The 24,045-nt window shown below is 38.4% G+C and overlaps 1 protein-coding gene across 2 annotated transcripts in view; it reads right to left on the bottom strand.

The window, feature by feature from the left end:
• The window catches only part of Slc25a21 (solute carrier family 25 member 21), a 560,147-nt gene that overhangs the window by 39,404 nt on the left and 496,698 nt on the right, over positions 1-24,045 (bottom strand). Inside the window, exons 4-6 of one of the 2 annotated variants that reach the window (XM_004637068.2) lie at positions 19,735-19,801; positions 11,926-11,985; positions 7,319-7,426 (exon numbers count right to left, since the gene is read on the bottom strand). In XM_004637068.2, coding sequence (XP_004637125.1) covers positions 7,319-7,426; positions 11,926-11,985; positions 19,735-19,801 — 235 coding nt within the window. The remainder of the gene's footprint in view (positions 1-7,318; positions 7,427-11,925; positions 11,986-19,734; positions 19,802-24,045) is intronic. The other variant, XM_023721861.1, reaches the window with a different exon arrangement.

The following is a 24,045-nucleotide window of genomic DNA, read 5'->3' as shown; positions in this document are numbered from 1 at the left end:
GGACTTCTCCTGCATCCAATGGGTCATGATTCTATGTGGCTCTACAGGGTGAATATCAAGGAAATAGCAGTAGAACAGTCCCACAAGTGACACCTGGCCACCAGTAAGCATCATAGACACAGTCCATGTCCATGACATTCTAGAACTTTGAGCAATATCCTATCCCCAGTCTATTATAAGTGTTGGCCATATATTTGCCATTACAGTATTTATCTTAAGTTTTATTCTTAGTAATTCTTTACTATCATGAAAACATTTTCTTAGTTCAATTGTTTTGAAATATTTAATATTTATTTAATGAAAAAGTAATATAGCTAATTACAGACTTTATGTTATATTCAGTTCCTTAGAACTGCTGACATCACTGAACTGTTTCTTCTACTCATAAGATGAGGTAAAGCCAACAACCTAGAAATAACCTCTAGAGAGGTGGAAGGAAGTATTAAATGTATGTTGGTACTGGGGAAAACACAAGAGTTTACAGTAGTGACCAGAAGGATAAAATGAGAAGGAAGCATTGACAGAAATAGTCAATTATCTTTTTATGTAGTTCTATATTACTTAATTTCTGGAAAATGTAGAACTTTAAAAGTGTATAAAGACTACAGTACAGTAAGAAGGAAATCCATGTAAACCATCTTGTATCTGGTACATGGTAGACACTCTGTAAATGGTAGCTATTATCATTACTTCAAAGTCTTGTTGCTGAGAGCAGAACAGCAGAATGGAAGACTGCAGTCTATTTTCTGTAAATGGAAATGGAGAGGCAGCTTGGCTGCTCCCTTCAGTATTATTGAAGGATAACTACAGGAGTGGATTCATATGCATAATTCTCTTTTTGTGCCCACAAGTATCATAGACTGGAAAGAAATAATTTAGATACTGAACAGTTGCCAGGCAGTGTTTCACACAGTAATGCAAAAAATATCTGAGCTTAACTCAGTACATCATCATTGATGTTGACATGCCCTTGAAACTGGCTTCTCACACTTTGTAAACAGAGCCACACGTTCACTCCTCATATAACTCAATTTCTTCTCCCTTTCTTTCTTTTTTTTGAAAGAGATGATCACAGAACACAGCCTTGTTTTTTTGCTTATGTTGACCTTGAATAATATGAGCAAGCTTAATTTACTGTCTATGGAGAAATGAATTTCCAAGTTTGGTGATACCATGTATGACCTAATTGGTCTCTATTAGATTATTAAACTTCCAGAATAAGGTGTGTCAAGCAAATCTAGTGGTGTTATCCAAAGCCAGAAGCAAATCCTAAGCTAATTTTAAAAATATTCTTATCTTTAAATAGTTTACCATCAATTACACATTTACTATCAGTTCATTTATGCTTAAAATTATAATTATAGAGCAAGGAGGTAGAAGACTAATTTTCCTTTCTTGGATTGAACATATTTAAAGACTACCTAAAGGTCAAAACAGGCTTTTGTAATTTCCTAAAGGTTTCATTTAATATTTGGAGGTGAGAATGGTTATATTCACATGCAGTGTAGACAAAAATGACAGAGTAGAAAGAAAACCTGTGCCCCAGCCACACATCAGAGGCAAATCATATAGACCTCTAGGGAAGGAAAACAAAACCCTTCAGCCAAATAATAACTTTGAAGTACATTTCAAAGTGTAGAGAAAAACTGGGAAACAATTCATACAAGATTTTGCTCCTAGGGAGAAATTCACATTTTCCAGGCTCATGGAGAGCTTGCCAGCCAAACACCACTTGGCTTTGCACAAGTGATAGGAGCAAGACTTCTAGTTCTTAGAAATCTACGAATAGAAAAATGCATCAAGTAAGAGGGGACAAAGGTTCTATGAGGACAGCAAACTATAAACTCACACTTTTGCCAAGACTGGGCATATAAACCATCTCCAGTAGAGAAAATCTTGGGCAAGCTTTGTCCAAAAGCAGAGAGATTATAAACCAGAACAGCTCTTTGCTTGGGTTTAGTTTGAAGGACAGAGGGGAAATTTAGGTCTATCCTGATCTGATCTGAGCATATTTTTACACCCACCGAATCAAACCAAAACATGACAAAGCTGTAATTACTTTGTTCCCCACAGAAGATCAAGTATACTTAAACTGGAGGCTAATTTACTTCATTCGCTGTAAATATTGAGAGGCTGGCCAAAGTTCCCTGGTATTGGAAAGTGTAGCAGGATTATAGTCTTTGCCTAATACAGAGATAATTTAAAAAGTGTAGGCAAGACAAGCACACCTATTGAAATATTCATATATAAGTTGGAAGGATATGAGAGCAGTGTCAGGAAGCAGAGTAACCATAATTTCCTTGAAATTTTTGGAATAGTTTATGGTTAACGTGGATAAGAAGGCACATTTTGTGGGTAACATGCTTCTCACTGGTTACAAAATGAGCCCAGGCAAGAGAAGATAGCCAGGGCAGCTAGAGCCAGCCTGGTACCTGCCACACTGGGCAAGTGGGGTGGGAAGTGCTCTTGAAGCTCCAAGACTCTAGATCCCATCACTCTGTGGCCAAGAGCCCAGAGAAGGAGCTTCCATTTAGCCTTGGCTGCCCTTGAGCTTCAACTACCAGTGTCCAAGTTGAGGTCCCATGGGGCCCAAGCCTCAGAGGGCTCCATTCTGCCCTCTGTCAGTAACACCTTCCCCATATGGCCAAGGAGAAATCCACTTCCTCCCCACACCTCCTTCTAGATTCTATTCTGTGCAGCCAGACTGTAGCAGTCCTCTATTTCATCTTTATCTTTCCACCCTTGCCTAGTAGATGTTAAGTGCAAGAGCAAATGTAACTTGATTATTGTTTTCTTAGGCTGGCTTCCACTGCACACCCCTCTCAGCTGCAGCAACCTCTTGAGAAATTTCATGTTTAAAGCACCACATTGACTCACCACTTCAGGGCAAAGAAATAGGAAAATTCAAAGTAATGTATGTTGGACTCTGGTGGCTCATGTCCAAGACATGAGGGTAAGGAAGCTGAACTTAGAGGCACCATGGAGCCCATGCACCTAGTGTGGCACCACAACTGGCAACTGCATTTGACTGACAAGGCTGAAGAAGAGCTTAGTTTATGCTTTCCATACCAGGTGGGTCAGAAGGCTTAATCAAAAGTCCATGTTATGTCTCCAAAAGCACTCTCACTACACAGAAGTGACTGGCTCTAAGGAAGCTGGTCTGATCACCACTGATTTACCAATGAGAAGGACTTATGGGTACCTTGTTCAAGACCACATTGTTAGGAAATGGAAATGGTGGAAGGCATGATGGTAACATGGATGTGTCCCTTCCCCAATGCTGAACCTATGTTCCTTGCTCTCCAAATACCTTCCTGTTCTAAGTAGTTCTGATTTTGTATGTTCTCTAATATATTTTTATAGAAGGACTAAACTTTTTTAGAAATTAGAGAGCAGGAATAAAAATAGGATTCCTAATGGGATAAATGAAATAATGAAACACGATTTAGGAAAGGTCTAGCCCCAAGTCAGACCAGCAAGTCATCCGTACTCATCCAGCTGAGAAGGATTTCCCCAGAGATGGAGCATGATGTTGGCAGAAGTATTTTATACTATCTGTATTTTCTACAATGAGAAAGTAATACCTTATTTTTTAAAGTAATGTTCACTGACATTACATAAATATGTTTTATGTTAGAACATTCAACACTCTAATGCTCCTTTCTTACCTCTCCCTGCCCCATTCCAAACTCCTCTGTAGAGGAAACCTCAGTTAGAAGTTTAATACGAATTCCTTAGGCCTTCACTGTCTTATATGGAAGTTACTACACACAGGTGGTTATTGAGAGCTTGAAATAACCTAGTTGAGCTGTGATGTGCTATAAGCATAAAATACATACAACATTTTCAGTAGAGGTAAAGCATAGATTTTGTATCAATTACATGTGGAAATGAAAATTATGGAGACAGTTACAGAGCGGTGGTTGTCAGGGACCTAGGTGGTAGGAGAAAAGGCATGAATATGTAGAGCAGAGGCTTTTTTGGGCAGTGAAACCATTCTGTGTGACAGTTTAGTAGTGAACGTATGTCATACATGGTCCAAACCTATGGAACACAAAGCATCCAGGAGGAAACCCACTGTAGACATGGACATTGGGTGATAGTGACACATCAGTGGAGGTTCACCAACTGTACCAGATATACTGCAAATGCCCATCTATCTGCTGGGGCATGCTTATCACTGGGAAAGTAATGTGCATGCAGACAAAAGCTTTTATGAGAAATTTCTGTACTTTTAAAAATTTTTCTGTGATCTAAACTTGTTCTAAAAGAGTCTAAAAGAAAAAAAAAAGCATTTTGGATACTATGGGTTAATGAAAATATTTTGAAATTAATTTGACCTGTTTTACTTTTTTTTGTACTTTAGAACAGTGTATACAGAGTGTACAGGGTCTCATTGTGTAGATCGGACTCGTGACCCTCCTGTTTACAGCCTCCCAAGTGCTGGGATTACAGGCCTGTGCCACCAGGCTCAGTCTCAAATGCCTTTCAGTGTGCCCCAGTGGCGGGGCTGGCATGGCAGGCCCAGGGAGAAAACTCCCAGCTCCTGCAGCTGCCTAAGCAGGCGCTTAATCCGCTGAGCTATTTGGCTAGCTCTTTGTTTCACTTTTTAAACCTGCTTTCTAGTTGGGCATGGGACACATGTCTGTAATCCCAGTTCTTGGGAGGCTAAAACAGGAGGATTGTGCTACCTTCAGGCCAGGCTGAGATAAATAGTGAATTCAAACCCAATAGTGAGCTACAGAGCAAGACCTTGTCTCCAAAAAATCACCCACAAATAAATTAAAAAGTAAATAAATAAACATAGCTACTAGAAAATGTGACTCATATTGTTTCTCTGGAACCAGCACTGCTCTAAAATATAATTTTTTTTGCGTTTGCACACTTACATAGATAGATAGATAGATAGATAGATAGATAGATAGATAGATAGATAGATATTGGCTTTTTGTGTTTTCTAAAATAAATACATTTCTTTTATAATTGAATAAAAATATTATAAGAAGGAAATGTAGTCCTTAAATGGAATGGCCATTACATTAATGACGATATTCCTCTTTTCCTTCTTCCTCCTCAATTTCTTTCTTTTTTATACTTTCAACCTACAAAGCCTTAGATTGAAGGAAACAATTACTCTTGGCCATGTGAAGGCTGAAATGAGTGTGCCTAATTCTTGAGTTAAATCACACAGGTACAGATTAACAAGAGGGTATTCTTTTGTTGGGTAAAAACAAGCACCAGCCAGTGGAGAAAGGCTTTAGTGTTAATGACACCTGGGCAAAAGACTTCTTGAACAGCGGCAAAAATGACCATTCTCAGATCCAGATTTTTTTTTTTTGTGGTACCAGGTATTGAACTCAGGACCTTGCACTTGCCAGGCAGGCACTTATTCTACTGAGCTATCTCCCCAGCCCTAGATCCAGATTTGTTATTCTTATCTTGTTATCTCTTTCTCAGACTTTTCTCTTGTAATAGAGTAGTTTATTGCAGATATATTGAAATATTTTTATAATATTTTTATAGCTAAGAGTTTATTCTAAGCCAGTATCTGACAATTTCCCATTCAGTGAATTCTACAAAAGAAATGACCCCACACAAGCTCCCTTTATTGTCCACTTGAAAATGGCTTGAAGTCTGCAGACGGTTTGCACACACTGTACTTGTGTAAATGGAACAGCAGCGTGCACACATGCAGCGCGTTCTCGAGGTGGCCTGCACGCTATTTGCAACATTCTAGCATGGTGTGAGCGCATGCGACATTACCAGTACTTACGTGAATTCTACCGAACCTCCTTCGGGGCAAAGGAGAGAAAAAGAACACTGAGCGAGCAAAACTAACTGTTTACATTCCTGAGAGATTTTGCTGGTGCTCTGACCTACTCCATGTCCCTTTGGTGGCATGCTACTAAGAACCCGCAACTGAAGACCTTATTCCTTTGCCACTCCTGGCTTGACACATGCTTCCCAGTGGGTAAAAGGAGGCAGTGGGTGCAGCAACATTTTCTCCTAGCTTGTCATTCTCCCACTTAAACCATATATTCCTGGGACAGACTCTATGGAAACTTTTCAATGTTCCATATTGATAGGACATTTGAAGCATATTTTTTCTTTTTATTTCTTTTCTCCCACCCTCACTATATTTTCCCTCACTCAAGAAACATGAGTGGGGAGAGAGAGAGAGAGAGAGAGAGAGAGAGAGAGAGAGAGAGAGAGAGAGAGAGAGAGAGAATCAATAAATGCTAGAGGTACATAGAGGTTTGTCAACTTCCTCTGAGGTTGAAATAACACTTGAAACTTTTTTAAAAAATCCTTGAATTAGGACTGACTTCTTCTGAAAAGATACCATCTGCTGTGGCAGCCCAACCGGGCCCCAACTTTCCCCATCCTAGGTCTTGGCAGCTACAGGTAAGGAAGGCCCCTTCCTTCCCCACTGCCCCTGCCCAAGAAGCTGTCAGGAAGCTTTCAAGCAGTATCAGCAGGCAGGAAGTGGGGTAGGGTAAGGGGGTCTCCACCCATTAGCAGCTGCTTAAATAGCTGGCAGGAGAACTTTTCTACAGAAAAATGCAGGTGAGTAATACTCTACACCGATTTACACCACATGCTATCCAGTTGTGTAATTAAGTTAAAATGCTAAGAAAAGACTTGGAATGCCAACCTGTTTGCTTTGTCCCTACCTTGTGCTTGGCACCCAGAATAAGATAAGAACAGTTGGACTTGGCAGTTTAAAGGGAATTATTAGGCAACTAGAAGGAAGTGAAGGCAGCGTAGACCAAGGGAAGCTGTCTGCATGGAACATCACGTACCAATGACTGCATGTCAGGATTCATCGTTGTCCACAGGGTGACATCTACACAGGATTAGTAACTTGCTCATTCACATTTTACCCAAAGACAATTTGGACCGATTATCAACATCTTTGGGGGAGGGTGGTGGGCCAAGTAGGAAAAGGAGTGAGGTAATTTTAAAACCTGACTTCATATTTAAAGCACAGTAATAATATCACCTCAGTGACTTCGCTGCAGTCTGTTCTGTGCAGTGTGAGAGAGGTTTTGCCAAACTCCATAAAAAATTGCCAAATATGTCATTATAGATCATACTGGAACTGTAAGATAAAAATGTATAAAGATGTGTTTGTCCAAAAGATTGCAGTGCATTTTTGTTAACACTTTCCTTACAGCAGTTGACTTTTGTAAAGCTACTTTCAACACTGATTTGCTATGCTTTAACAACTGGGTAAGGGCTGAGTTCTTAGTATTATTTGTATACTTAAGAATACCTTTTACATTCCCTTACCAGTAGGAAAACGTTAAATGGTTACCTCTGTGAATGCGTTCCGATTGGCTTGCAGGCCAACTTTTACCACCTCAAAAGGGTTAATCACGATGGCCTCTGTGAGTCCAGATCCCAATCCAGCAAGGGTAAAGGTCTAGAAAAATTATATCAATCAGTACCTTAAAACACATGATGGTGCATATTGGATTAAGCAAACTATTCATTACACCGTGAGACAGAATGCTACATTAAGAATAGAGAAGGCTTCGTAAGTGTACTGCATACCATTACTACACAGCTTCGGTTCGCAATTAGACGCTGACAATTCGAGAAGAAGAAATTACAGAAGCCATAAACCACATCCTAACAATTTCAAAATAAGATGTCAAAGCCCCCTAAAGGATAACGTTTTCCTTTAACAAAAGACAGGGTGGTTTTACTGGTTCAAGGTAGATTCTACAACATCTGCAACAGGATCATTAAGAGTGTACATCTTAAACTGAGAGACTCATTTTAAAGCTCTCTTCAAAATGCATTTACTGAGCATATAAAGAAATTCAAGGAACAGAATCACAAATATGTAAGTATATATATATTATATATATATATTTTTCAGATGCATAAAGTCTTGCTATATTGACACTTCTAAAACCAAAGGACAGAATGTTCTTTTTTTTTAAAGAATACAAAATAGTAAAAAAAAAAAAAGCATTAGAAACAATATAAAATTTCGTTGAATTAAGTAATAGGAACGTAACAGTGGTCGCTATAATGCATGATGTTATTTTCAAGTTAGTCGTTTAGGTTACCAGATATAAACCTGAAAAATTTGTTCAAAAATCCCCCAAAACAACAAAAATGTTATAAGAAATTAAAAAGAAAAAATGAGAATAAAAAGAAAAAACTTTAAGCATTAACTGTTCCTTTCAAAAGACCAGCGGAAGTCAGTAATATAGTACAATTGTGCAAAGTATCCTGCATATATTCATAAATACAGCTTTTCCCCTTTCTTTTGTCCTTTTCCTCATCCCATAAATACATTTTTAAAAAGTTAAATTTCAGGTATTAAAATCGGCATCGCTACACACATTCAAAATAGACTATTAGGTTATCATGTCTGCATCTTGTAGTAGGAATACTATGAAGACAATAATATGAATGTATAAATTATTGTAACTGTCCTACTAACCTGTTTTGAAGCTATCTCATTGCTATTTGTTTCTCAATAAAATTAATTAAAAGTGAATATACGCATAGAAACAGTTGGGGGAGAGGATGGAAAAGGAAGAAGATGGAAAGGTAATGGGATGAAAATAATCAAAATGTGTGATATACACGTACCAATGTACCAAAATAAATCTCATTATTTCATTCCACTAACTTGCACCAATAAAAAACTAAATTTCAAAAAAAAAAAAAAACTCCCAACAAAATAGTCTCGAGCCACTATTCAAACTATTAGTAAAGAAAAATTAATTTTGACTTATTATTTGCTTAAAGAAACACAATTGCACTATTTCAGGACTTAAATGCTGACGGACAAAAGGCGAGATAAGAAATGGTTAGGTTGTTCTGAAGAGCTCAGTTAAAATCTAAGAGATTTATCAAAAGATGACTGTATGTCAGCTTCTTATTAGCTGCCAGTTAAGAATTTCAGCAGAAGGCAATAATAATTTTATAGAATTATCTTTTCAGTAAAATGTTCCAGAAAATCTGTACCCAAAATAACCATCACACACACACACACACACACACACACACACACACACACGCACGCGCGCGCGCGCACACACACACACACACACACACACACGGCTGAAAACAAAATAAGGCAAAGTCTCCAGTTTCCAAACCGGACACTGGGAAAAAGTATTTTTTTTTTCTGTTGATAATGTAATTGCAGGAGTAGAGTGTCTCCTGTATACAGTGAGGAGAAGAGTTAGACCAATGAAGATGAAAGAACGGATAAATCCTTCTGAGAGTTTCTAGTATCTCCAAAATAGGCGATGAAAAGAGAGAAGGGGAAAGGGTGCTCCATAACCTCAAGAGATCACGTGAGGTGGAATAAAGGGAGGATCCAGCTCTGAGAGGCGTGAGCGTAGGTCCTCGTGCTCTGCTGCCTGGCTTTCTCATCGGAGCTGCCATGGACAGTGGTGTACACGGACACACACGCTCGTCCAGGGTGCGTGGGCTGGAGCCTGCGCCCCACTTGCCAAGGCAGAACCCTGGCGAGCAGCAGCGGGAGAAGGGGGCGCCTTCTCATAATTCCCTTGCTGGGCTGTGTAAACATCACCGAGTGTTTGATAGGCCAGTGTGTTCTCATCAGTAAAATAAAAATATTTGATTTTTGTACTTCTGATTTTTTACAAGGGTCAAAGTAATGTATGAAAGCTCTGTGGAAGTGGTTTCCAAGCACCATTGGTCTTGTTGCCCACAGAAAGAGAAGAAAGAGTGGTATTGCATACAGATTCTCAGGGAGAAGGAATAACTGTTGATGCATGTTTTCCTTTTAACCCACTTCATTACAATTTTAAGCATAATTTGTAGAGGATAATTAATCAGACATATTATTCATTTATCTCAGACTTCCATCACGGAAGACAAAAGCAGAAAAAACAATCTAGGTCCTCGGCTCTCCTGACTGGGAAAGCTAAAATCCAGATGTTCAGGTTTTTATTACTTACTCTATGCAATCTTCCAAGTAATTCACTTTTTTGTTTTTCTATAAAGCTCAGCTACGTATGCTGTCAGAACCAGTGTTCAGCAGTCCCTTGTCAAAAGAATTGATCAGCTATCAGCAGATCATGTTACTCAGGCTGTTGCAGACAGACTTTACTGCTGGGTTTCCAGTCTCCTACGCTTTTCATGTGAACACCAGGGCATATTTAATGGCTAAGTACAAAAAAATCAGTTCAAGAATAAGCGAAAAACTCTATAGAGACTGCATGCGTTCGGGTATAGTAGCAAGACAAGTCCAGTGCTTTTCTGCTTCAGCTTCAAGAGTCCAGAGACCTGCAGCCTGTCTCACATGGCACAACGTTCAGCACAAGCACAGCCAGATGGCCCCCTGGATACCATATTTTACTGTTTTTCACTAGGAAGTTTTTAATCTTCCTTGTTCTAAGATGTTTCCAAATTTAAGGACGATATTAAAGGAAGACACTATGGAATTAAGAACAAAAACCTCAACATAATTGTGAGATTCAGGGTAGAGCTGCTCTTTTCTAAGCAAGCATGCCTCATTGTTTACAGGAGGCTGCCCAGGAGATCTCTTTATCATAGCAGAAAGCGATAGCATCAGGGTTCTTAACAGTATCTTTTCTAGAGAAGGAGGATGCATGGTTTTAAAAAAAATAACAATTTGGGACCATCTACTTGGCAGGTAAGTCTTCTGAAGTGAGTATTTACAAGTAAAGTTCTGATGGCCCCAGTGGTTCAACCTACAAGTTTTACTTTATGATGCTGCTGAATTACCACACATTTCACTCTTTGAATTTTGAATTTTTGTCTTTTCCCAGGCTAGCTCTATATCACACCATCCTAGCTCTCATGACCAGTAATGGCAGTGAGTCACAGCTTCCAGTCACTCTGCCACCAGGCGGGTAAACCAAGATACTCTACTGTTGCTAAGTGGTGGCAGTTGGCAGATACAGGGTGGTAGCTGCACGTTTGACTTACTGTATTTTCAGTGTATGGTGGGTTTATCAGATAAAACTCCATTATAAATCAAGAAACATGAAAGGGTTAGAACTCAGAGCATTGGCTCACTATGAGTTTTGAGGTACATTTCAGGGGGAAAATGAAGATTTTCCCAAAGGTAGGAGGATAACCTGCCAATTGGAGCAAGAATACACTTTGCCTTGTTTTCTTTTACAGATTTGTAGAAGAAAGTAATAGTTTTTCTCTCTTTGAAGATCTTTTTTTTTTTTTTTTTTTAATACCAGTGATCAAACTCAGGACCCTGCACTTGCCAGGCAGGAGTTTATGCCACTGAGCTGTCTCCCTGGTCCTCTGAACCTCCACCTTCAGCTCACACAATATGACTCACTTTATGATAGACAGCAAAGTCACCAAAGAGAGGAGAGGCATAGGGAGGGGTCTACATCCCCAGGTGAGTTTCGTGTAATATTTGAGCTATTGTAAAGACACTATTCTCCCCGGCTGAGTTGTTTACAATTGTTCCTATAAAAGGCCCTTCAGTCTGCGCCTGACCACAGAGTGATTTTATCCCAAGTGACTTGAAGTCTTTATTTACTGTAGCTTGAGCCACAGCTGGAAAAGTGACCTGTTAGGAAATAATCTCAAGCATAGTGGCTTTGGCATGAGTAGATATATGCAGCGTGTATGTAAACACATGCATGTTTTGGTTTTAAGAGCATCTTTGACAAATGTACTCTTTATTTTACATTCTTGACCATATCTCATATGGGGCTTTCCAGACGTATTGTTATTATCGTAAATTTATCACTGGGAGCTATAAAATAGGCAAATTGTGAGTTATTAGGAAGATGGCTTTCAACAAGTAGCTGAACATTGAATAACTCAAATTCATATTTTAGTAGCTCAGCTTGGGGAATCAAAAGAGTTTTTGTTTCTCAATTTTGCTTTATGAAATAACACACACACTTAAGTATAATAAATACTTTCACTTACCAATCCTGGTGACAGTGACACATATCCTAGCAATTTCTTGTACTGTTCAAAGGTGAAAAACTGTAAAACAAAACCAAACCCAGAGATTTATAACAATTTCCTGCAACAAACTCTTTAATTGACTAAGATTTCTTTAGTAAGCCACATATTAACCAACATTTAAAAAAAATAATAAGCCATCTAACACTGTGATAAACTCTGTCTTGGGTAGTTGCTTTTGGATCTTATTTTAACATTCACATTTTTCAAATTCAGCTATAATAACCTACAGAAGAGCTGATGGAATCCTTTATAGCAGTAAATGAACCATACAACTTCCATTTACCATGACCATTTTCAGTTTCCCCAGACATCAATAGACTTCTTTTTTATGGCAATGATTCAAAAATTATAGGCACAGAGACCTCAAATCTTTGGTCTTCTATGTTTTCTCTATGGACTGCTCTCGCAGAAAATGCCCAATTTTCTAACACACTTGTAAAAGACATCCATTTCTCAGCTTTAACTTGCCTTTATATTGCTGTGTCTCCTCACTCTTCCATAGAATTCAAGCATTAAATGGTTTGATGGTGCCATAATAAGGCAGGAAAAGAACCAGAGAAGTTATCTAGTCCACCCCTTACCTTGAAGCAAGATTATCCCTGACCTGAATCGAGAGAGAGAGAGAGAGAGAGAGAGAGAGAGAGAGAGAGAGAGAGAGAGAGCTGCTCACTCCTTCCTGTAAAATCTGATGACAACCCGGATGACAAAGGTGCTGTTAATGCCACCAGAAGATGTTTTCAGTGTTGGTAGGTTTGCAACACATAATAATTACATTCATCTTGGAGAATAGGTACATATTCATAGGCATCTTGATCATTTTTACCTCCATCCTGTACTCTCCTCTCCTTTACTCTTCGCTAGATCCCCTTCCCATCTCCACAAAGCCTGTCTCCTTGTTTCCTTATCATTTTCTTTTATTTTGTTCCTTAATATTTTTATTTTGTGTTTCTCATATCACTGAAACTGTGCTATATTTATCCACTTTGAATTTATCTCACTTAACATTATAACCTTGAAATCCATTTTCCTACAAATGACTCCATTTATATCTAATGGTTGAGTAGTACTCCATTATATACCACATTTATATATGACTATCTATCTACCTCTTTCACACACACACATTTTCCTTATCCATTCATCTATTAGTGGGCATATAGGCCACTTTATAGGCCACTTCCATAATCCAGCTGTCATAAGTTGTGCTGGTATAAACATGGATAGATATGTATAACCTCTATAGAATAAGGCCTTTAACTCTTTTTAGAAGACACCCTGCAAAGGAATAAGGGGGTCAATTGAATTCGTATTTTTAGTTAGTTTTTTTGTTTTTTTTTTGAGGAATCTCCACATTGATTCCCATAGTAGTTGCACTAGTTTACCCTCTCACCAACAGTGCAGAAGGGTTCCTCTTTCCTCTTCGTCTCACCAACATTTGTTGTGTTTTGAGTCTTTCATGACAGTAATTCTTCCTGGGGTAAGACGGAATCTCACCATGGTTTCAAATTGCATTTCTCTAATGGCTGAAGATGCTGACCATTAGTATTTCTTCTTATAAGAAGTGTCCATTCATTTAAATTGCCCGTTTTCATGAGTCTTTTATTTCAGGGGAGGTCTAAGTTTTTAAGTTTTTTATAGTCTAGATATCAGTCCTCTGTTCAGTGAGTGGCTGGTAATTGTTTTTCCATTCTGTAGCTGTCTCTTCACATTGTTGGTAGCTTTCTTTGCTGTGTAGAAGTTTTTTAATTTGATACAGTCCCATTTGTTTATTCCTGTTATGCTTTGTGCTCAATTGGTGAACTTTCTCCGAAGAAAGTTCTTGCCTATGCCAATGTCTTTAAGAGTTTTACATATTTTATAGAAGATTATACTTAATATTATACTTAATTTCTGGGCAAATCTCCATGGAGGCTAATCTAATTATTTACTTTATATAATAGATTTCCTCTTCTCTTTCTATATTCAAGATTTTGGGAAACAACTCCACTTGAAAATTATTTTTGCTGTGTATTACTTGTTGGGTATATCACTGATATGGCACAGGCTTAGGGTCTGCTAAGTAAGATTCTCAAGACCAAAGGAATGGCTTGGGAAAACAGAAGTCTTCTACTGTATTACTTTAAATCCAGTCAAATAAGGTGAAAAAATAAGTACAAGTTTTAAGGCCAAATAATACTCTAATATTAAAAATAGTTTCGGGCTTGGGAGATAGCTTGGTGCTTTAAGCGCTTACCTGGCAGGCACAAAGACCCAGGTTTGATCCCCAGTACCATGTCATTCTGACACACTGTGCCAGCCACTAAAACCAGGTGTGGTGGTGCATGCCTCTAAGCCCAGCACTGGGGAGGCTGAAACAGGAGAATCACTACGAGTCTGAGCTGTGTAGGGAGACCCTGTACCAAATAAATACAATAGTTTTTTTTTTAATTTTTCATCCATTTCTTTCTTTTTTATCAAATAAATAAAAAAATAAATAAATAAAATAGGTAGTTCCCTGTAGACATGGCCTTAAGGTATCACTGGATAACACATGAAACATTAAACCACCAGAAGGATTTTGGATTTTTTTTTTTTTAAAGAACCAGAAATTCCCTTTCTCACTGTCATCTTTTATTTTATTTTATTTTTTTTATAATATTTTTTATTTATTTATTTTTGTGTGTGTGGCCAGCTCAGCCCACCAGGGGGCGGGGCTGGCTGGCATGTGGTGCTGGGGGATTGAACCGCAGTCCCTGTGTTTTGCTTAGTTTAGCTTGTTCTAAGTAGGTGCTTTAGACCACTGAGCCATCTCACCAGCCCCCATCTTTTAGATTAACTGGGGATGTAGACTTTTCTAGAAGAGAGACCTGTTTATTCATTTGTATAATAAGTGTTCATTAGATGGTTTTCATCTAGGCCCTGGAATGCAACAAAGCAGAAACCCTGACTTCTTGATTCCACACTCTTGGGAATGGCGAAAAGTTCTGATGAGATACACGCTAGAAGCTACAAATAAAAATTTACAGGGTTTTTTTTTTTTTTTTGCTATTTTTAAATTTTTGTTGTTGCTGTTGTTTTTGTAATAGAGATTAGACCCAGGGCTTCTGCACTGAGCTACATCTTCAGACCTTCTTCTTTTTTTTTTTTTCAAAGTTTTATTGATAAACAGATAGCAATGAGACAGTTTCAAATCAAATCGGAAGTACAGTTTCAACAAATAATACATTGCATATATTCTTCTTAGTGGTTAATTGCTGTACAAGATGCGGACTTGAGATCCTATTTACAAACACTATTAGAACAAATCATTCTATTCATTAACAGAATGTAACTATATATCTATCCCAACCACTTTGAATACACAGATACAAAATGGACATTCATCTGTATACCCCATTTGTTCTAAGTTCCATTATTGAATATTATAGGTGTGTAAACTCAGCAAAATATTCTAAAAGAGTCCAGTAGCCCATAATAGCATTGGGTCTTCTGTTTAACTGGCAATGTCAGAAATTATTGACCTGAGTCCCCCACAGCTCTACATAACAACATGGCTTTACTTCCTATATTTCGTCTTCATACTTTTCTACTGGATGGTTAAGACCAAGGTAAAGCAGAACCTATGCAACAAGAGTTGTAGCTTTTTGCTTCAGACCTTCTTTTACATTTTGAGATAAAGTCTTCCTAAATTGTTAAATTGCCTATGTTGGTCTTCAACTTGTGGTTTGCCTGCCTTAGCCTCCTGGAGTGCCGGGCTTGCAAGCATGCACTGCTACACCGAGCCTTTATATTGCTCAGCGGTCTTCACTGCAAGCCTCGGGTGAGTGATTAGGGTGCAATGACTCAGGGTTCTGAAACAGAGAAGCCCTCCAGGTCACCGTGATTCATTGTTCATGTGTTAAACTCAAAAACGGTGAATGATATATTAGAACATGTTCGGTTAAACAATGCTTAGACTTACATCTTATTTTAATTTCTATTTTTGCGTAAAAATCTATTTGAATATCAAATAAAACAGTATCTCAAAAATATAAAAGTTAGAATATTCTAAAATGGATTTTCAACAATAGTGAAATAAGACAAATGTCATTAAATTTGAAATCAATAGTTATTAAAAACATTCACTTAAAAAATTCACTTAACACATTTTGTGTTATATGTCTATCATGTTTAAAGCTTAGAAGACTATGCTGGAATTATATCCTTAAACTCTAATGGCTAGTATCATTCTTCTTCATACAATGATGTTCTTTTATGGGCTTCTATAGTACTTATTTATTTGTTTTCGTTTTTGTTTTTTTGTGGTACTGGGGATTGAACTCAGGACCCTGCGCTTGCCAGGCAAGTGTTTATTCTACTGGGCTATCTCCCCGGGCTCCATAGTATTTCTTAATAATTCCTCAGCCACAGCATTAAGTTAACTTAGAAATTGGAAAAAAAGGATCTGTCATATAAGATATGAGGTTACACTTTAAGGATAAAATTCAGAACATCAACATAAAAGTTACTTTTGAAGTCAGGAGATCTTAATTCAGCCATATTCAGTCAATGTTTTGGGAAAATTGAGCATAAAATCTGAGTATAGATTAACTATGCTATGTCTTAGTTATACAGGTATCTAGAGATTGGTAATCTGGCTGGATTTAATGGACAAGGGTGGGAAGGCAGGGGACGTGGCTGCACTCTGCTTGGCTGATGCTATTCTCGCTTTTCCTTTACCCTATACCCAGTAACCAATCTGGCGATCAACATGATGTCCATGATACTCTGTTCTGGGATGCCATTTGCCAGTTGAACAAGGAGAGCTTAAACAACGGCTCCAACTAGGGCTAATTCATCCCCACGCCCGAGGGAGGACTTGCTGAGCACTGCTCACAATGCCCACTGAGTTCTGAGGTTTTCCTGGTGGGCCGATGGGTACAGCCACTATTTTCAGCCCTGTGTGACTGCAAGGCACTGTCTCCCTGCTCTTCCTGGATGGTTCCTTACCAGGCTTTCTTCATTCTCCTTGGTTAGTAGCCCACCAAATACTTGAGGGGTCTCTGCAGATCTCAGGCGTCCTCTCCACGCAGCTTACTCTGCCCTGCTACTCAGGCCTGGGAACTCTGTCCTAGCTCCTTCTCTCTCCAGGGAGTCCACTGGCTCTGCCTTTGCCTTACCATCTAGAAAACATTCCCAAGCTGAGAACCTACATGGCTACCTCATTTGTTTCTCATCTCCCAGGAATTATTTCTCTTTACTGTCTGATGTTTACTTTTCTTCCTGTTTCTTCTCTATATATGCTTCATTTATCCAGTTGGACACCTACTATGTGTAGACACAATAGCAAATGTAGGTATACAGTAGTGAACAAATAGCCTTCCTGGTTTATCATCTATCATGAGTTTGGTTAGCATAAGGCAGCTCTTGATAATTGGAATGCGGCAAAACGGTATTTCTAGACACATGAGGCTCAAGAGTAGGCCCCAGAACCTGGTTCCTTCTGCCTAGCAGGACTGTAGGGCTCTTTGTTAGGTCTTTATTTCACTAATCACAATACTAATTCTGTCTTGATGTGTAAAAGAAGTTTCATCATTTATTTAGCATTGATGAGTCTTATTATTGGAACAATTAATCTGATTTTGAAGAATAAAGTACAAATCTAACACTGTCTGTTTTGAATTATGGTAACCGTCAAAATCAAAGGTCCACACCAACAAATACACAACACACAGCCCTATATACACCCGTGCATGCATACAAACACAACCTCAGGATTTTTTTTTTTCTGAAGTAAACTTTGATGACCGTGGAACAGTTTATGATATATGAAATCAATCAGGTGATTGCTTTACTCACAATCTTAAGATAAATAACTATAAAATGAACGTTTTTCTACATTGTGTTGAAAAACTAGTGCTATCCATCTGGCAAAGATACACTTAACTTTAAGTTGTACTTAAAAAAGGCAACATACTTACCATATGTCTCAATAATTTTAAGGTAAAATCTACTTGAAACAAGATGTCTGGGACTCACACACCAGATCCAGTTGTCCAGAAGTTCATCTGTTAACCATTGCTCTGGCACAGAGCACTGCCTTTTTTTCTTTTCTTTTCTTTTTCTTTTTTTTCTTTTTTTTTTTTTTTGGTACAGACTGACTTAGCTTTGTAAAGTTCAACTTTTTTTTTCTGCACCAGATTCTTCAATTTTGATAAACCTTAATCTTCTTATAGTTTAAATTGTATCCAATAGGTAGTATTCAGAAAAACATATTCCAGGAAAAACTAATTATAATTTACTTGATTTATACATGTAAAACACCAAGCACATGAATGTATTAGTCTACGGAGAGGCAAAGTGGTTTTCCTTTTGAACAAGAGCTGGGTTGTGTTTGTTTACTCAGGCAATCTTTTATCAAGTGAGGCCATTTCATAATTCAATTCAGCCCTTTTGTGTACTGCGGTGAACTTTTCCCAGATTCTCTACAGTGATCCAGATCCTTATAATGAAGTCTGTATTGAAGTAATAATATAAAATTTATAAAAAACTTGTAAGAGAGAGAGAGAGAGAGAGAGAGAGAGAGAGAGAGAGAGAGAGAGATTTATCGAGAAAGTATGTTTTAAAGGTTTGCATTCTGAACTCTAGGCCTGAATTACATTCTATTAAATTACTATTTAGATGTAATGTAAAAAGTTGGTGTTTGTGTGTACATGTTGGTTATTTCAACATAATTTTCAACCCAGTCCCTCCTGCCTGCCCCTGACTTATTCGGTAAAAGTATTCAAGCTGTTCCTTCTTGCCCCTTAGGAATATTGGGAATATAAATTGAGTAATATATATATATATATATATATATATATATATATATATATATATGAAAAAGGCTTTATGTCATTATAACATGACAGAAAGTTGGACAGGAAGTCATCGAGTCTGTTATTTTTATATAAAGTCTAAGCTATATTTGGTGCTGTCAGCATCGAGGACCAGGGGGCAAGGCCAGTGAGACTCGCTGTGGTCAGGATTTTTGTTTGAGAACATCCGAGACCTCTGCAGATGCAGCTCCTCCATGTGTGAAGCTCTGGCCCATCTCCCTAGTCCTTTACAGACACTAACCAGCAAGGAATACATAAGCCTCCACAGTTATGTGGTTAAAGAAAAGGAAATCAGGACGGTGGAAATAATAATCCTGAGAGCACCAAACAGAGAATTTTAAAATAGGAGACTAGAGGAAAATGAAGTTCACAGGCCCCCCAAAATGCTATACAGTACACATATACAAGAAATCTAGTGTACTTCATAAAATGGGAGTAATTTACGAAGGGAGGTTTTTCTACTTCTCCTCTTTAACAAGTATTGTTCCAAAGGAAAATTTCTGAATTGCTTTGAGAAAAGGTCCAAGCTATTTTGTGGCTTCTGCGGTTTGATTACATGCATTTCATTCACCACTGTGCTTTTGTATAATTTCCTCATTAAAAGGGACTACTTTTACCTGAAAAAAACTCTACAAACCAGTATACATATTTGAGAGATTAGCCAAACGTTTTTTTTTTAATTTGTGGGTACCAGGGATTGAACACAGGATCTTACGCTTGCCAGGCAAGAGCTTATTCCACTGACTTATCTCCCCAGACCCTGCCAAATCTTGATTACAATAAAAATTATGCTGTAATTTCTGCATTACAAGTTCTAGTGTTTCGTGTTGGAGTCACCTTAGTGTCCCCTTGTTTACTGGGGGTTGTATTTTAATGTTAAAGCCGTCATTGCACCTTATTTTCCCCTGGTGAGAAGGCCTGCAGTTCTTACCTTTACTGCTCTTTTAGGAGTTTCTGCTAAGATGGGTGGCAGAATTCCCTTGTAAAAGCCAAACAACCTGTTGGAGCAATGAAAAATTTTGTGTAAGTAAGAAAATTGGAAAACAAGTAATTCTGCTTTTGTATATAGACGGAGCAACTAATCCTAAAGTTTTCCCAATTATCCAATGTGCCACAGTGATCATGAAGGTTTCCTTTAATCCTAAAGATATAAATTCTTTATTTATTTAAATTTGAAAAACATTTACTTACTTATTTGTTATAGAGTCTTGCTATGTGGTTCAGACTCATAGTGATCCTCCTGTCTCAGCCTCCCCAGCACTGGGATTACAGGTGTGCACCACCATGCCCAGCTTCAGTGGTCAGTAAGGGGGCATGGCATGTGGTACTGGGGATCAAACTTGGGTCCTTGCACTTGCCATGCAGGCACTTAGACTGCTGAGCTATCTCACCAGTCCTAAATTCTTTATTTATTAATGTGATATTCCGAAGAGGAATAAGTGGTACTCAGACTGGGATCTTCTTGGTTACTTGCTAAATATAAACATCATATAGATGAAGCTAAGCTTTCTTGCTCTAATGAATCTTGACTTTATTTCCTAAATTACGTGATGCAGTTTTAATCTACATAAAGTCTTACATGTCTTCTCTTTTGTTAACCAAATAAAGTTACGTGAACTCACTAGACTGAAGCTTTTTGAGGCTACCAAAGTGACAAAGTCTAATGTGGTGACTTGCTTTTCTGATATGCACCTTCAGTGAAGGTAGCAAAGAGCTTTTCTTATAGCTTCTAACCTGGTAGCTCCTGGAAGGTAGGGTTCTGTCTGGGGCTCTTATTCTAGAGTCCTTTATTTATATGTACAACGAAATAAGATCTTTAAATATATTAAGTGTTTCATAATGACCAAGGAAGAAATAAAATTATCCCCTGATATGGACTTAGTCTTCCCATTATTTTTGACTTCTTGGAGCAAGCTAATATTTTGATAGGAATTAAAGCACACTGGTGATTTGAAGAGTTATAGGAATGCATGGATTGCCTCAACCGCACTGCCACTCTAAATTTTAACGACTGATGCCTCACATTCTCACATAAGCACTTATTTCCTCCAGAAATTGTAAAATTTATGTCCTTTTTATTATTTAAATTTTAGTATAAATTAACAACTACTTAATTTTCAGCATGAGGGTGATCAAGCAGATTTGGTCTTTCTGAAAGGTAAATGTGATTTTATTTAATCAAAGTTCTATATTATATTAAAAGAGGTTATTAGTTATGTTCTTTCTGTGTTGATCTTTTCTCACCTGGAAGATCCTGCCCAGTTATTTGTGGGAGGGGATAAGTAGGTATATTAAGTAAAGTTTTAAAAACTAAGTTCTCGGGTTAATACAGGGTCTTGAAACCCTGTATGACAGAAAAGTTATAGAAAAAGCAGTGGCTTAACGTAGAGAATGACCTGAGGGGGAAACACGGTGGACGTGACCTTGAAAGGCCAGCACGAAAGGATAATATTGGAATTTTCCGTTTCCAGGTGGTAGAATTGGGACCAACAGGTGGAAGCAACAAAGGACAGATTTTTATGTTTTTTTTTTTTTCCAATAGAAGCTTAATAGAAGTAGCACTTTGATAGAACTGTATAAATACGGAACGGCCTCTCCTCAAAAGTGATGCATTGGATGATCTCATATGAGAGATTGGATGCATGAACACCGCAAAAAATGGAACAGATGGCCCTCAAGGTCAGTCTATTTCACTCTTCAGACTGTCTTCTAAGAAAAGGAACAAAAAGGCACACGTACAAAACACCTTCCTGAAGGGAGAAGCTGCCTTAATTCAGGTTCTTTTTTTTTTCCCCCTCAAGTATTATACTGCTTTTCTGGAAGAGGACTAACATCTTGTAACTAAAGCAGGACTTCATTTCAAAAGTGATGGGAGAAAATATTAAAAAGAGGTGTAAGGCAGGGGAGAAGAGAGAGGCAGCTGGGAGAAGCATACGGATTTAATCTGGAAAGAACTGGGAGGTCCGGAGCCCTCTGCTTCATATTGGCGATGCTTCACTGCTGTGCCCTCCTTCCCTTCCCTCTGCCTGCTCCTCTCATTGCAACCCCAAGCCCCAGCCAACCCTCCTGAACCTTCTAACCTTAAATGAACATTCTTAGCTGGAAATTCTGAGAGACCTCAGGCAGGCTTTGCTGGCAAAAGGAGGGCGAGAGCCATCTATTCCCTAGCATTGTCCTCCCAGTACATCCATGCAGTAAGCATACAGGGGAAAATGAGGCCAGGACCACTTCTACAGAGGATGCCACACCCCACCCAGTCTTTTTCAACCAGTGGAACCAATATACTGGCACAATATGATACAGATTGTAGGCTGAGCCTGACTGGGCACCTTACTCAAATAGATCCAAATGGTATTCTGGTTCTTTGTGCCCACTAATCTACTCCAAGCTAGGCCTATTGGGTTTTTTCTCCCCAAGTCTGGAATTGGACGTGGAAATGTCAAGCTTGTTCTGCATAGTTAACTAAGATAGCATAGTAGGATACCAATGACAGTTATGCTTTCTGTCATTTGCAGCAAGCTAATCTGTAGTGACAAAGAGAAGTAAGTCACTATTTAGACAGACAAGAAAAAGAAGAGTGTTAGCACTGTCAGTGTGACTCTGCTGTCAGGAATCCTTTAAGCTTAATCACCTCTGAACTCTTCAAATGTTGGTATTTACTGCTGCTGATATATCTGGAAATGTTTCAAAAAATTTTTTTAGTTTCCTTAAATAAGAGTTGGGTTGACTACTTGGAATCAAAAGTCCTAGATTTAGAAATTATACCTCATGGTCCTGATATGTTTATCGTAGGGTTCCTCTGCCATGTCCTTTCATACAAGATTTTTTTCAGTTAATTAAGAGTTAGGAAAAACAAACAAAAAAAGAGTTATGGGCAAAATACAGCCAAGAGGAGCCCTGGTAAGCAAGGACTCAAGCTGGTGAGCTGCTTCTTTAAGATTCGATGATTACTAAAAGTTTGTCTACTACAACACATGATATACAGATCTTCAAAAAAGGAATTATAAATATTTTATGAAAGAGTTAGGGCTTTTTTGTTAGGCTGGTTGGTTTTGCTAAAGAATGGGTGCCTGTGTTCACGTGCAGTGCTCCTTTGGACTTCGTGTGCTTTGAGCTTGCATAGAGAACACACGGCTTTCCAGGCCCACCATCACAGAAGTGCCACCTGCATTATCATGTTTCCTCCTGGTTCTTGAGAAGCACATTGTGGCCTTCAGTTGTCTCACCAGGTGAATGGACAGTGCAATTCTAAGAGTTTACAGATAGCAAAGTGGTCACTCTGTAACTTTTGACTTTACATCAAGCCAACAGGAAATATCTTTGGAGTCACAGGACTTTTTATGAAATTGTAGTATGAATTATATGACAGACCTTATATTTGGTTCTCCAGATCCTCTCTCTCTCTCTCTCTCTCTCTCTCTCTCTCTCTCTCTCTCTCTCCCCCTTCCTTCCTTATTTCATTAAATGTATTTGGTTGTTACAGGGTCTCACCATGAAGTTCGGACTCATAGTGATCCTCTTGCTTTCAGCCTCACTAGTACTGGGATTACAGACATGTGTCACTATGTCCAGACTCTGGCTGACTCAGCCTGCTCTGGGGCAGGGCTGGCATGGCACATGGTGCCGGGGAAGGAAGCGTGGTCCCTGCACTTGCCTAAGCTTGCCTAAACAGGCGCTTTAGTCCACTGAGCTATCTCCCTGGCCCAAGATTTATTATTTCTGAAAGGTCAGAGTTAGATTTTAGACTACCTTTTTTTTTTTTTTTTTTTGATCCGGGGATTGAACTCAGGCCCTTGTGCTTGCCAGGGAAACACTTATTCCACTGAGCCATCTCCCCAGCCTCCCTAAACTACCTTGTATAGGAAAATATCAACATGAATATTTATGGGTTTTTGCTAATATTACAATCAGGTAAAAATGTGTTGAATGATTTCTTTGTGTTAACTGCTATAATACTAAATATATGTAGTATGTACACATATCAATTAATGTCATTCAAATTTTATAGCAATTCTTTAAATTAGGTACAAGGTGTGATAAAAATATAACAAATGTTAAAATAAAAATGTATTACAGTGAAAGTCACGTTGCCATTCATCCCCTTCAAAATACTCTCCCTCACTTGGAACACCCTTAGTCCACCATTCTTGCCACTTCCTGAAGCTCTTCTTCTTCTTCTTCTTCTTCTTCTTCTTCTTCTTCTTCTTCTTCTTCTTCTTCTTCTTCTTCTTCTTCTTCTTCT

Source organism: Octodon degus, unplaced genomic scaffold (genome assembly GCF_000260255.1).
Source record: "Octodon degus isolate 3935 unplaced genomic scaffold, OctDeg1.0 scaffold00086, whole genome shotgun sequence".
Taxonomy (NCBI): Eukaryota; Metazoa; Chordata; class Mammalia; order Rodentia; family Octodontidae; genus Octodon; species Octodon degus.
This window is presented reverse-complemented; position numbering and strand designations above follow the sequence as displayed.